This window comes from Colossoma macropomum, unplaced genomic scaffold (genome assembly GCF_904425465.1).
Source record: "Colossoma macropomum unplaced genomic scaffold, Colossoma_macropomum, whole genome shotgun sequence".
Taxonomy (NCBI): domain Eukaryota; kingdom Metazoa; phylum Chordata; class Actinopteri; order Characiformes; family Serrasalmidae; genus Colossoma; species Colossoma macropomum.
This window is the reverse complement of record NW_023494806.1, coordinates 31,741,142-31,756,245: the sequence shown is the minus strand read 5'-3', so window position 1 is coordinate 31,756,245 and position 15,104 is coordinate 31,741,142. Positions and strand designations below refer to the sequence as shown.

The 15,104-nt window shown below is 40.3% G+C and overlaps 1 protein-coding gene across 1 annotated transcript in view; it reads left to right on the top strand.

Annotated features, from left to right (window-relative positions):
- Window positions 1–3,471: 3,471 nt before the first annotated feature.
- mfsd3 (major facilitator superfamily domain containing 3) overlaps window positions 3,472–15,104 on the top strand; it is a 50,359-nt gene continuing 38,726 nt past the window's right edge. The window contains 3 exon segments of the mRNA XM_036598904.1: window positions 3,472–3,551; window positions 4,606–5,207; window positions 5,209–5,356. Of these exon segments, the coding sequence (XP_036454797.1) occupies window positions 3,539–3,551; window positions 4,606–5,207; window positions 5,209–5,356 (763 nt within the window). The 5' untranslated portion in view covers window positions 3,472–3,538.

Here is a 15,104-nt window from a genome sequence, read left to right as displayed (position 1 = left end):
CAACTATCTGTGTATATGAATTTTACTCCTTGGACAGCACTATGACACTAAGCCCTGCCAGAAAAAGTTTGTTGGTGTTCATTTTTGTAAAATAATTCATTTTTTGGTCACATTTGAAGCTACAGATACAAGGTTTTCATCAGTTGGTATATATACTACGTAAACATTGCTAAATCTTAAAATATATGGTGACACTTTATTTAAAGGCTACCTACATTTGGATGTCATAACACATGCATAAGCATTGAATAACATAAAGCAATACGTGAGTATTCATAAACAGCTTATGCCAGCAATTTCAAGATACTATAAACTGAAAGAAATGACACTGAGTGTGTGAACATGCACTCAATAATCTGATCATAACCAAATTTCTGCAATTATCCGACTATTCAAATGATCATGTAAACAGCATATTCAGATTTCTTAGATTTGAGAACAGTCTAGAAATCCGAGTAAGAAATCTGATGAAAAGAGCTGGATTTTAGCTCAGTAATCAGATTTCTCAGTGCATGTTAACTCTTACTCTGATTTCTTTCAGATTTCTCAGTCTGTGCATGTGTGAAACAGACAGCGGTACCAGAAATTAGCAAGCAGCGTTGCCACAAGATGGCAGCAAAACTCTTTTGGAGTGACACTGAAACCAAATAAATGCTTGACGAAATGAAGGATTTAAATTTTCTTCATCTTCTAGATGGAGTGGCGCAAGGTTTTTTTATTTTTTTGTTTTGTTTTTTTACATCACGTCTTATTCTGTGAGTTTATTGGCCGGTTGCACAGCAGAAATCCAATTACTGTCTGACTCATGTAGACCTGAAGTTTCCCCCATTATCTGATTACTGAAGTGCATGTAAATGCATTGATTGGATTACTGGCGAAATCTGATTTTCTACAGTTATTGGATTATTAAGTGCATGTAAACACACTCAGTAATGACTTGTGGGTTTTGTACTTTAACTTAAGTAGAATTATGTGCAATAGATATAAACTACTAAACTGGACCCTCCTACATGTGAATGATGCTACTTAATAATATTGTAAATGGAACTGTCCATAGTTTAGGGTCTCTTATATCAATGGAATGTAATTTACCTCATTTACCTTACTAGCATAAGCTTGTCATAAATACTCAAATATTCTTTCGTAAATATGTTATTTAGTGCTTATGCTTGGGTTATGTAGTACCTACGTAGGTAGCCTTCAAATAAAGTGTTAACAAACATACTGTCCATAGATACCATATATAGAAATGAAGCTGCAACAGCCTGTTTTGTATTTGTTGTTTTTGTGACGTCAAGAAAACAAATGCATTTACATATATCTGCCTATTCATTCTACAGCAGTTCAGCTCCGCCCATTAACACTGAAGTTATAAGAAGTATTTCAGCTTGGACTGCTTTCTGAATGAGGCACAACACAGAAAAGCCAATCAGAACAGATATGTGTCATATACATATACACCATATGGCCAAAAGTATCTTAATTATTGTGTTCAAGTGTTTTAGCCACACCCTTGCAACATAACCTTGCAATCTCCATAGATGAACACTGGCAGTGGAATGGGTTGTACTGATGAGCTTAGTGACTTTAATCGTGCGCTGTCGTACCATCTTTGCCACAAGTCAGTTCCCAAAATTTGTGCCCTGCTAGATCTGCCCCAGACAACTGTAAGTGTTATTATGTTGAAATGGAAGCATCTAGAGGCAACAACAGCTCAGCCATGAAGTGTTAGACCATGTAAAATAACAGAGCAGGCCTCTTCCAGTGAAGGGTAATGTTAATGCTACAGCATATGAAGATATTTTAGACAATTATATGCTTCCAACTTTGTGGCGTCGGTTTGGGCAAGGCCTTGTTCCAGCATGACTGAGCCCCTGTGCTCATAGCGAGCTCCATAAAGTCATGGTTTGACAAGTTTGGTGTGGAGAAACTCTGAGCCATGACCTCAACCCCACTGAACAGCTTTGGGATGAGCTGGAACGTTGATTGTGAGCCAGGCCTCAACATCAGTGCCTGACCTCACAAAGTGCAGAGTAGTAATCTCAACATTTTTAGCGTATGAATACATATTAATATATCTATCTGAGGAAAAACAGTGAGAGAACATACGGCTTAAAAGAGGAACCCAGCCTCCTCTGGGCTGTTTTGGATAAGTTAAATGAAATCTTGACTCAGTGTTGAGTAGATTAAGCCATTCTTCCTTAGTAACTCGGGGCATTTTAAATTTTTTTGTATAATTCGGTTCCATTCCTCTGAGGAACTACCGAGAGGAACCAAGACTTAAAAGGAGGAAGTCTAAGACCTAAGGGTGTTACAATTTTAGTACAGTTTTGAAAAAACATGAACAAACACTCAAAACAGTGAACGTTCAGTGTCCATTCTACTCTGAGTGTCTGTCATTCAGCATCTTCTGTGAAGGCCGCTGTGAATGATCAGGTCATTGATAAATATTTCAGACAAAAAATCAAAACAGTAACTTACAGTTAATCCTATCAGACTCTCTGTATATTTTGCACATGTATAAGATCACTATTTTGCATGAACACATACTACTTTGCTGTCTTTGTAAAATTTGTATTTTTCTGATCAACAAATTTAGCTACAACTCAGTAGCATCGAGACATTTAAAAACTATGGAAGAAAGTTTCAGCCGCTGAACAAAGACAATTAGTAAGTTATAATAATTAGAATGATTCTCATAATTATGATCTAGCATCTCATTATTATGACTTGCAATCCCATAATAATGAGACAATAGCTCAGAATTATTATTTAGTATCTCAATTATGAATTACGGTCTCATAATAATTAGATTGTCTCATAATTTCGACTTAGTATCATAATTATGACTTGCTGTCTTATAGTAGTGAAATTCTGTCTCATTCTGAATTAGGATCTCATGATTTTCTATCTTATGATAAGATAATATGGCGAAAGTTTCTCAGTTATGACTTAGCATCTCATAATTACAACTTACTACTTCAAAATTATGACTTTGTATCTCATAATAATGACTTAGCAGCTCATTAATATGACTTAATATCTCACAATTATGACTTAGTATCCCATAATTATGGCTTACATTCTCATAATCGACTTAGTATCTCATAATAATGACTTACTATATCCTAACTGTGACTTACTATATCATAATAATGACTTAGCAGCTCATTAATATGACTTACTATCCCATAATTATGACTTAACATCCCATAACTATAACTTAGTTTCTCATCATTGTGACCTAGTATCTCATAATAATGACTTACTAGCTCATAATTATGACCTAGTATCTCATAATAATGTCAAGTTAACACACCCAGAAGTCACAGAAGTGAGTCAGTCTTCCTGAAGAAACCCCCTCGTTGTAATACTTGGCTCATTCGACGTGGAGGCGCTGTTGAGTCATCAGCCCTGACGGGCTTTTCCACTCGAGGGCGCTGATTGGCTCAGAGGGCCTGACGTCACCGCGCAGTGACGCGCTGGTACACGGAGGCTGTGCTGAGAGGAGACCGTGGCGGCAACGGACGGAGGCTGAATGAAACCCGACTGTAAATTTCTTTCACACAAGCTTCGTAAAAACAGCCAAAACGCTGCATGTGTAGTGAATACAACGTGTGACTTTGTCTTTGGGACGGAAGCGACTCGCTCAGTATGCAGTTATTTGGGTAGAAAACGTTTGGCAGAGTCGCTAGCGTTAGCAGAAACGGCCAGTGTTGGTGTTTCTGCTCCTTCCGTCGCTTCTCCTGTGTTATTTTCTTGTATATTAAAGACTGACAGTTGAATAATCATCGTTTGCTAAGGGTTTACCCCATAGATTTGAACTTAAAGTGATTAAAACGTGCGTAAGTGGAGAACTAAGAGGAAAATGAAGCTGAAGTTGGCTTCTTATTTTCCGTTCCACCTTAAATTTTGCAGCAGCTGCGTTGTGACATCTGCACAGTCGCCAGTAAGTGCTGCGCCATTTAAGGTGGAACGGAAATTAGGCATGTAAATGCTGTACTTTGGGATATGATTTTTTGAATATAAATAAATGAGCTGGTTCAAGTAACGTTGCATTAGTCAGTTGTCAGTAAAATTTCAGTTAAAACGTCTCTGACCTTCAGCAAATGTTTTTACTTTCATGAATACTTTTGTTATCAATGCTATTGTTGTTGCTGTTATTGATATCAGTGTTATTTTAGCTTATACTGTGTATATCATAATTCTGACTTAATATTCCATAATTTTGACTTAGCAGCTCATAAATACTGCTTAGTTCCTCATTATTATGACCTAGTATCTCATAATAGTGACTTACGACCTCATTATGTCTTAGTATCTCATAATAATGTCTTAGCATCTGATACGGAATGGAAATTAGGCATGTACATGCTGTTCGTTGGGATATGATTTTTTGAATATAAATAAATGAGCTGGTTCGAGTAACGTTGCATGAGTCGTTGTCAGTAAAATTTCAGTTAAAAAGTCTCTTGATCTTAAGCAAATGTTACTACTTTTATTAGTACTTGTATTATTAATGTTATTGTTGTTGCTATTACAGTGTTTTTTTAGCTTATACTGTGTGTGTTGTGAGATGATAGCCAGTCTTGTTTATTTGTTCAGATAAAGACCATGACCTGAAGGTTCAACCCACTGCACTCCTCCCTTCCCTCCCTCCCTCCGCGATGAATGACAAGCTGGTGTTTCTTGGGCTGCTCTACTTCATCCAGGGCATCCCATATGGCCTGCAGTCATCCCTGCTGCCCGTGTACCTGCGCGGCGCCGGCCACTCCCTCACCCGCATCAGCCTGACCAAGGTGCTCTACTTCCCCTGGGTGCTCAAGGTTCTCTGGGCGCCCTTGGTGGACCGAACGGGCACCAAGCGGTGCTGGCTGGTGGCCACTGTGGCCGGCCTGGCCCTCACATGCCTGGCTAGCGCCACTGTGGCACCCGAGTCGCAGTACGCAGCGGTGGCGGGCTCCCTGCTGGCCATGAACGTGCTGGCCTCGGTGCAGGACATTGCAGTGGACGGGGCGGCCGTGCGCCTGCTGCGGGGGCAGGGCGAGCTGGGGCTGGGCAACACCGCTCAGGTGGTGGGCTACAAGGCCGGCTCTGTGTTTGCTGGAGGCGGGTTGCTGGCAGTCATCGATGTGGCTGGCTGGGGCTGGATGTTCACCCTGCTGGCCTGCGTCTATGGAGGGGTAGCACTGTTCGTGTGGGGCGCCCCCTGTGCTGGACGGGGAGCCAGGCCGGGCACAGGGTGAAACACGCAGGGGCTCCCGTGATGTTGTGCGGCCATGGAGGGTCTGGAGGAAGCTGATGGATGTGCCCGGGACACCGTGGACCATGCTTTATGTGCTTACTTATAAGCTAGGTGAGTGAGTGAACACCCAGTGCATGCTCAGTACCAGTGCACATAGTGACATCAATATCTGAGCTGCAACTAATGATTGTTTCTGCGGATCGTTAACATCTTCACAAAATTTTGAATAACAAGCTGATCAAACCACTTAACCTTGTGCTGTTCCCTCTCACTTGGCTATATCCTGGCACTAGTTATAACTGTATAACAGACTTATTTTTTATGGTGTGACAAAACAACAGGAGCCATATCGTTATACATATCGTCTCTACATCTCTTCTTATGTCAATCTTGAACTAGGTGGGCCTCGTCAAGACCTCGTCAAGGCTCATGAATTCATGTTAGTCCAGATTGTTATTGAGGGAGCGAATGTAACATCGTAGGAATACACGGTCTCTTGGGGTAATGATAGCTTTTACCCTTGGTTTAGCCTTTAGCGTAGCAGCTTGCTAGCTGTATCACATAGCAGCGTGGTCTCGCGGCCTGTTGCCTCAACGAAGCCGTGAAATCCTCTGAAAACACCTGCCATTAACAGCGTGATTTGTGTTATTGTAATATAGTTGCTGTCAGAACGGCATCTCATATATCTATAGTTCAGAAAGTAAATGCCATTTATTCAAGCTTAAAATGTTTGTATGTGACACAGAACACAGCTTTTACCAAAACAGAATTAAAAGTGGAATTGTGTAAATACCAGGATAGAGTTAGTATCAGTGTCAGAAGGGGAAAAAGTGGTATTGGTGCATCCTTAGTTAAAAAACACTAATACAGAAACTGCAGTACAGGGTTGTGCATGACCTAGTAGTGGGCTGTATGGGCAATAATTTGTATCATGGTAGAATTAGGATTACTGATGGTTTTGTTTTATATCATGGTATAGTGTATTCATTTATATTTTTTTCAAATAAAGCCATTTTGGATGCTAAAGTAAAAACCTTTTTTTGTAGATTGACAATGGCATATTATTCTGGATGTCCATTTTAATAAGAACAATATTTAACAACTGCAGTAAATCTAAAATATTTTTATTGAGCGAAGTAGTAAAAATGAAAATGAACATTATATAGACATATGCCAATATTGCTTTCTTAACCCTTTTGAGATGAAGGCGATTGTGTGTAAAGCCCACAGTGGCTACACTGAGCGGTACAAAGCTGAAGTTGGCTTCATAATTGCCAGCTTCTTGTTTGAATGTTCCTGTTCCACCTTAAATGAGGCAGCAGTTACCTTAACTATTTAAGATGGAAGAGGAAAATTTGAATATGAGGCCAACTTCAGCCTCTTAAAAACGACGCTGAATGTTGTTTTATGTCCGAAAGTCATTTGTGTCATATGTGTGTCTCTCAAGCTTTAATCTCTGACCATCAGACGCTGCTGGAATTTAGTAAATAATACAGCTGTTCGCACAGTTTTAGCTGAGAAGCTGCGGAGCCTCTCTGCTTGTAGCCCAAGACCGCGGTGTTGCCTGAAGCAGCTGGCTTAGCAAGGAGTGCTGCACATGGAAAGCAGACTAGTCTCTACGCTAGGCTAATGGCTAACGGCTAACCCTAAAAGACTGGCTTTTACTTCCACTCCTTGTTAACTTATTAACTCATTACAGTCTGATGTCTGCTCCATTGACAATAAACTGATGTAACTTACCTCAGGCTGGAACTCTCTACATGAGAGGTGAGGCAATCAGCATGTTTTGCATTGTTTGTACTAGAGATGAAACGGTTACCAGTTTCAGGGTAAACCGCTGTAAAATTAATGACAGTTAGTAGTACCGCTTGAACTTTAAAGTATCGTTAAAACCGCGGTCGATTACCGCGGTGTGAAAACTCGGAGATTCAGAGATATTTCAGCCTTCTAAGAAGACCAAGTCTGACGTTTGGTCATGTTTTGGGTTTTATAAGGATGCAGAAGGAAAGTTAATTGAAGATGACCACCCTGTCTGCAGAACATGCCGAAAGAAAATAGCGGCGAAAGGGGGCAACACATCAAACTTTACGAGTCATTTCGCGACCACCACCCGCTACTTTTTAGAGAATGCAAGGTTAACTTTAACATAGAAGTCTGTGGGGACTTCGAAATAGAAGAAATGTCACGGTTTGTGTGGTTTAACCTATGCTTATGGTTTGTTAATAATATAAAATGAAGCTTTTAGCGTCAAAAAATAAAAGAAAAAAGAAAAACAATCAGTGAATCAACTGTGAATCGAAACTAAAGCTTTTAACACATTTCTGTGGAGCAGAGTCTCCAAAATGAGCTCTGAGTTAAGTCACACAAGCTCTGGAACGAGACGCTGCAGAGGTTCAATCTGCACAGCTCCCCTTTCTCGTCTAGCTTGCAGTGTTTACTGTCTGAGAGGAGAGTAACACCGTCTCAAATCAATCAATGTCCCCTACATAGGGCACTACTGTTCAAACAAACACGATCATCATTAACAAGCAGCTGAGTTTTAAATAGGGAATTTGTAACCTGTTGTTAATGTTGATTATAGATGACTTAGTCGAACGTTTCTTGCACTCTTTGGGTGAAGGATTTGCTATTTCATGATCCACGAAGTGCACTACATAGGGAAGATGTGTGCTTTGAGACGGGACCTTGCGCGAGTAAACGCTGTGTGCTGCTTTCAGGAAAAGCAGAGTTTCAGAGATTAAACTTTAGGAGTGTTTCTGCCGCAGCTCAGATGCACGTTAATTTTAAGTTATGTTTTAGTTTTAAAATGCTTTTAGAGAAGCAGCTCCACAGGTGAACTCACACTGTGTGAGTTCTACACTGTCTGCAGCTCACAGCGCGGTCACGCAATTCCTCTGTGATTTTGGCTGTTTTTCCTGGTGCACTGTATTGATTAGGGGTTCAGCGCCACAACGGCACAATAATGCTGCAGATGCAGTTCGGACAGAAATCCCCCGAGTGCAGCACTTCTTAGAAGTAGTAATTTTCCATTAAGACCCACCTCAGAGTTGGTCAAGATTTAATTCTCTATGCAGGGAAATCCCTAGTTATTGTAATTAATAATAATAATATTAATAATAACAACAGTAAAAATAATAATATAATAAGAATAACAGTAATAATAATAATAATAATAATAATAACAATAATAATACATTTGCTATTCTTTTGTTTACAGAGTATTACAAGTATTGTAAGTAATACGAAAAGTAATACTAAAAATGTATTGACCTTATTTTTTTAATTGTTTATGCAAACAAAAAGTGCGTAATATAATATAAATATATATGTATGTTATATATATGTTAATATAAAAGTTGGTGAAACGAGTTTCAGTTTGTGTATCAGTATTTATTTTTTTATTTATTTTACTTTTCAAAACATTTGAACAATATCGCGATAATACCGATAATCGTGATAATTTTGGTCATGATATCGTTTCATCTCTAGTTTGTACTTTGCGCCATCTGCATTTATTTACATACCGTTATAACGGTAATGATAAAATTAACACCTTAAGAAGAACTTCAACTGGTATGTCGGGTCGCACGATTATCAGGCACATATATAACAGAGAATATACATCGACTACAGAAATCAACACAAAGAGATACTAATATCTTCTTAAAACTGTAGTCAAAAGTGGAAAAGAGTGCATGACGGTCTGCTTTTCAGCTATTTCTGCTTTTAGTTTGGCAGGTAGAATAAGCAGTGCTGGCTGAAGGGAAGAGCTGCATTTTGAATCTGAAACTCAGCTAAACTGCTTTATCAGGGTTGCTTGTATGCTAATGCGCACAGACTAGCTTGAATGTTTTGCTGTTTTTCTCTGCTTTGCCCTTAGTGCCTGAATAATCCTTGCATTTTAAATTTGAATGAAACATTATTGCCAACATCTGCAAGTTTTAGCTTCCCAAAAAAGTAATCAGTTAATCAAAGTCATAATAGACCAGCTAATCGATACGTTTGTCGATATGATGCTTGTTGCAGCTCTAATCCAGGGTAGTCAGTAAAGGAGGCAGTGATATGAAGTGCATAGAGATTCTGCTGAGATCTATAACATAAAGAGCTTAAGCAGCAGCTCACACTGATCCAATGTCCAGTATCGCAGAGCAATTCTAAACTACCTCCTGAAACTGAAACCAAACGCTCTGTTATCAGTTTCCCTTAGTTTATGGTATGTGGTGTATTCTATGTCCTGTATCAGTATACGTACTAGTGCACTACGGCAGAGGAGGCCTGCAGTAATCTAACCCTAGATTCTGCTGATTGTAGTTCTTCACTCAAGACTTGTTTACTGTGATATTATACACATAACTTTGCTATTATATGTATACTTACAATTTCTTACCTTAAAACCCTGAGGAACATTGATTCTTCAGCACACAGCCTGGTTGGGTCATTGTTTGGATTGGGATTGAATTTAGTGTGTAGGGGGTGGAATGAAGCAAAACCTTGGCACAGGCCAGAATTGTACTGTACATTTTGTATTTTATGTCTTGGTTTTTCCAGCATGTTGAACCCAAATAAATAGAAACTGTGCTCTAAAATGTGCAGGAAAGATGGCTTTAAAAGTTTAAAATGTCTCTGTAGGGGACATTTTAACTTATTTTCACTTAGAAAATCAACAACACATCATTTGATGGGAGGAGTTCAAACTTTTGCATACAACTGTATGAATAAAACTGAAAGGCTGTGAAACTGAAAGTGTGAAAGGTGCTTTATAAAGAAAACATATTATTAGTTGTAGTAGAATTGTTAGTCGTACTACTGCTATCTAATGTAATGAACCAACCTATTACCTTTGTTATTACTTGTTATTACCAACCTATTGCTTGTTTTTGTAAGTGCAGTCAGATTTTTTCATTTTACTTTACCTTTATTTTACCAGGGTAGGCATTGAGATTCACGTCTCTTTTGCAAGTGAGTTCTAGCCAAGAAGGCAGCACATAACAACCAAAAGAAGAAAAAAAAGAATTGAAAACAAAAGCAAACATAGTGATACATTCTTCAACAGTTATCTTAGTCGGTCAAGGAGATAAATTGCTTCATTTTCAAATGATACCACATATTTTACAGGCCAGAACCAGGATGGAGCGCTAGAACTAAAAGCTGTTTTACCATATTCAGGCTGAACTTTCGGAACATCCAATTGAATTGCCACTGCAGTGCTGAGGATGATCCACTACCCAAATAATACCTGTGGTGGTCCTATGGGGGTCCTGACCATTGAAGAACAGGGTAACAAAGTATGCAGAGAAACAGATGGACTACAGTCTGTAACTGTAGGACTACAAAGTGCTTCTATGTAGTAAGTGGATCGGATAAAAAGGACAATGAGTATAGATACAGGGAGGTGTAGATTAATGAATAATAAAGTTCTCAGTGAGTGAATATAAACTGGACCTAATTATCCCTCCATTTTCATTAGGGACCAGGTGAGGTCAGGCGCCTTAATGACAGTTGCGTCTCCCAGGAAATGTAAACAACCCGGCTTCAGTGCCAGTGGTGAGCGTCACTGCCAGTCAGTCTGGTTCAACCTTACACGTTTGAGCCCCCCGCAGAGAAAAACAGACCACTTTGGTCTTAGCAAGTTTCTGAATGGCAAATAAAACGGAGAACAAGCTAATGGTCATCTAATATCTGTGACCTGTAGCTTGCTAGCTAACTGCTGGACCATGCATCTGAAACTTCTAAGGTCACACATGGTTCAGTTATGAGTTGGCATAGTCGTACTTGCGGACACGGCGGACATTGTGCGCCACTGGAAAGTACAGTTGTGGGGAACTGTTGATGATGGGGGGGTTGCTAACGTATTAGCTTTTTATTCCTACATTAAAGGTGGACCACTAGCCATCGTGAAATGAAGTTAATCGCTTATGGTGGGATCTAGCAACTTGTGGCCAACACAAGTAGGAAGCAGCGTCTAGCTATGCTATAAACAACGGTGTAATAACCCTTCATAACAAGCAGTGTTAGCAAATTGAGAAAAGCTACTAATCTACTTGCTGGGAGTTTTGGCTGGAACTCGAAGCAGGGGGAGAGATCAGTCACGTTATGGCCCAATCCCGTTTCTTCTTTTAACCCCTACCCCTTGTTTTTGAGCGTCACCCTAACCCTGGAACTGGTAGTGGTTGAAATTTGCCCTATGAAATGGGCAACCCTCAAATTAAAAAAAAAACATCGCTTTATTAACAGGCTACTAGCGGTACTCTGTAGGCGACCCATGTCAGTCTGCGGTGATGGCAGAGAAGGGAAAAGTTCAGCAACCTCACTGCTGGGCTTTAGTTACATTAAGAGCATTATATGTTTTCAAAGAGGGGGATAAGACAATTATTTATCATCACCCACCCCTAATTCTTTGGTGATATGAAGCTGAAGTCAGCTAATCATCAGCTTCTTGTTCGAATTTTCCCGTTACACCTTAAATGGTGCAGCAGTTACATTCTGGCGCCTCAGGCACCAGAACTGCTGGACTATTTAAGGTGGAACGGGAAAGTTAGCTAGCTAGCTGCCGAGACATTAGCATGCTATTAACTATTTTTTGTGCTTGTTATGAAGAAAATGACCATAATACATTGAAACGACATTTAAATAAGATAATACGGTGGTTATCGTAATTTTTTAACAGAGAAAATACTTACACTTGTGGGTTCCTTTGGTCGCTTGTGCGGCCATATTTTTCTTTTTTTCTCATAACACTCTGTTTGGTGTGTCCCTATGAAAAACCTCCGTTTGGAGGGATATGTAACCCTAACACTTCTCCCCACCCCTCTATCTCAATAAAAATGGGGATACCCTACCCCTAGGCGTGAACTTGCAAAACAGAGGGCTAAGGGCTAAGTAGTAGGGGCAAGAGGGTGAGATGGGATTGGGCCTATGTGAGGGAGAGGATCGCGAGTAGCTGATGTATACATAATGCTGACTCTGATTGGTATTTTGGCCGATTTGACGTCACCTGAGCGAAATTTAGTCCCACCCAACCGAAATCCAACAGAAGAAAATGGCAGAAAAAGTGTCAGAAAAGTCAGACAGCATTCTTTCTCTGCCAGATCATAATAAAAAGACCTTGAAAATTATAGATAATAGAAGAAAATCATAAAAATGATTTATAACCCAAAAAATAAAATAACCCAAACAACAACTTAGCAAACATCTAACAGCTCTTTTGTGGCGCTGCCGTTCTGAATAAAGTGACGTATACTTTTTACGCACCTTTTAGCGCAGTTTGCCAATGATCACATTACTGGTTCACTCACAGTGGCTTGTAATGACCATGAGATATCTTTGGACTGGGAGATTGTTTTCTGCAACCTCGGCCTGTGTTTCTCAAAACTGTTTTAATATACAATGAGACCTTTTATTCTCTTGTATAGATGGAAACACAGTATTATTTGTCTTTATTCTGGCATTTCAGTTCATTTCGTTCAGCATCTGGATGGAAAGCGGGCTGCTGTTTGATTGGCTTGCTTGCAGTCCTGGGTGCAGCTCCTTGCTTCACCACTAGATGGCTGTCTTCCCTTTTATTTACACTGTAACAGCACCTTCAATTATTGTAACAGACTGTAAAGCTGAGAAGTGACACATGGCCTGTTGGACCTCTCAAGGTGCTGCTTCTCTGTTTTCCGCCTGTTCTCGTAAAGCGAAGTGCACGTTTTGATCTCTGTTTCATTTTTTTTATTTTAAGTGTACTTCAGAATGTTTTCCTGTCACCAGAGGCTGTGCTGAAAGGGCCGATCTTAGTGAATGAGCGGATCTCCGTGAGCTGAATTTGGTGTTTTGGCAGCAGAAGGGGATTATGTAAGGATTAGCGTCTCTTTGTGTCTGTGGCGTTTTCATCAAAACCCCAAAATGGAAAATATGCACCCGCAGTCTGTGCGTCTCTCCGCTAGCGTGTAGATAATGCCTGGATGAATTCATTTGAAAACCTGTCCGTCTTTAGGGTAGGAGCGCGAGTGGGTGTAAGTTTGGAGTGTTTGTATTTGTGAGGGACGAAAAAGGAGAGAGAGACAGGCAGAGGAAAAGGAGAGAGAGAGTAAATCAGAGGAGGTGCAGTAATCGGATAAGCTCTAGACAACGAAAGCAGGCAGGACATTAAGTGTCCAGGACCCCTGGACACTTAATCTGTCTTATGGTGCTTTTCTTCATCATCTCCATCTCTGCCACTGCTAACCAACACCGCTTCAGTCGGCTTTGTGTTCTTTGTTGTTTTTAAGTGATATTGTAATATTATAAACAGCTGTTCCCTATATGGGATCTCTAATCTAACTACACTGTGGTCAAAAGTATGTGGGCACCTCATCATCACACCTATATGAGCTTGCTGGACATCCCAGTGTCCCACCATCCACTTTAAGTGGCTTGAGGTAGTGCAAAGCCATGTGCCGAGTCAGTACATAGTTGCTTTTGATTGGTCTAACTCATCTAAAAGCAGTTCCCAAGCTTCATGTAATTGGCTTAATGTCACCACTTAAAACTGAAGACAGTGTTGAATAATGTAAGCTGTCATTAAAATTTCAGCTCTTGAGATTTGAAAATTGCACTCTTTTAAGTTGTGATGTAAAAACAATTAGTCTTAAGCCCCACAGACACAATTCAAAAGTGAAAATAAGTTAACCTTTTAACCATCGGCCCATGAAATACTGACACAGAGTAACAGAAGCTAGAATGAAGGAGTTTATTTCCCCCTGACTCCTAGGCCTCTTTTCCACCGTTGAGCCAAATGGTTCTCATGGCCGTACTGGGCCATTCTACGCCGGTACGGACTTGTGAGATCGGTTACGTCTGGTTTCTTTTTCCATCTGTTGTGCTGCTAAATCAGAACCAGAAAATGCTGAAAAAAAACTACACAAACTTTCTGTCACTTCAACACCAGACATTCAAATTTGTGCTCTCAGATATGAGTCTTTATTCTCTAAGTGGGTGTTTTTAATCATTGGTTCGCTACAACCAAGCCCGTCCTGCTGTGGGAGATACCGTGCGCTCATGTTAGCTTAGCCTAGCAGGCTACAGCTTAAAGCATTACAAAAAATTGGATCATTCGATTTTTCCTTTCTGTCACTTCAACACCAGTCAGTTAGCTTTACTTTCACTGTTAAAAGTTTTATCGTCTATACTTGTGATAGCAGGGCAGTTAGTCAAATTGATCCCGTACTGGGGTGTTTGGATTTCTTCAGCTAAGTTAGCTAGGAGAAAGGAGTCAGCTAGCATTAGGTTAGCTAGGAGGCTCCAGACACCCGAGAGCAGGTTTAATTTCAGCTTCTGTTTCTCTAACATCAGCCACTCGACTTCGCTTCCTCAGTTTATCATTAGAATCTAAATTTGCGTCAGTAAAGCTTTTGTCAGTCAGAATCGAACCTGTTCTGTGGTGAGCAAAGCTGGCAGCATGCTAGCTAAGCTAATGCTAACCAGCTACTCTCTCCTGGTTAGCAGCGGCATTTAACATTTAGAAACTGGTGTTAAATTGAATCTTACTGAGTTGGTGGATTTAAGATTGTGCACTGCTTTCACTTATTTGGCGTTAATGCCGCTACATGCAGTGGAAGAACACTGACATAAACATAAACGCCCTGGCTTGTCGAACCGTGTCTGTGTGGAAAAGCCACTGGAACGGTTACCCTCCGTGCTAAGCACTGCTCAGTGGAAAAGAGGTCCTGGATATCTAGATTGAGCTCTGACTCTTACCGTGTTATTAAGACCATGTTTTGGATTTTGATTGCTTTGTGGATAGCGGCAAGGCTTTGAAGCTAAGGGCCCACAGACTGGATGATTGGATGGCGAACCAGCTTGGCAGTGGGGACCAACAAGGTCACCACAGCGACAA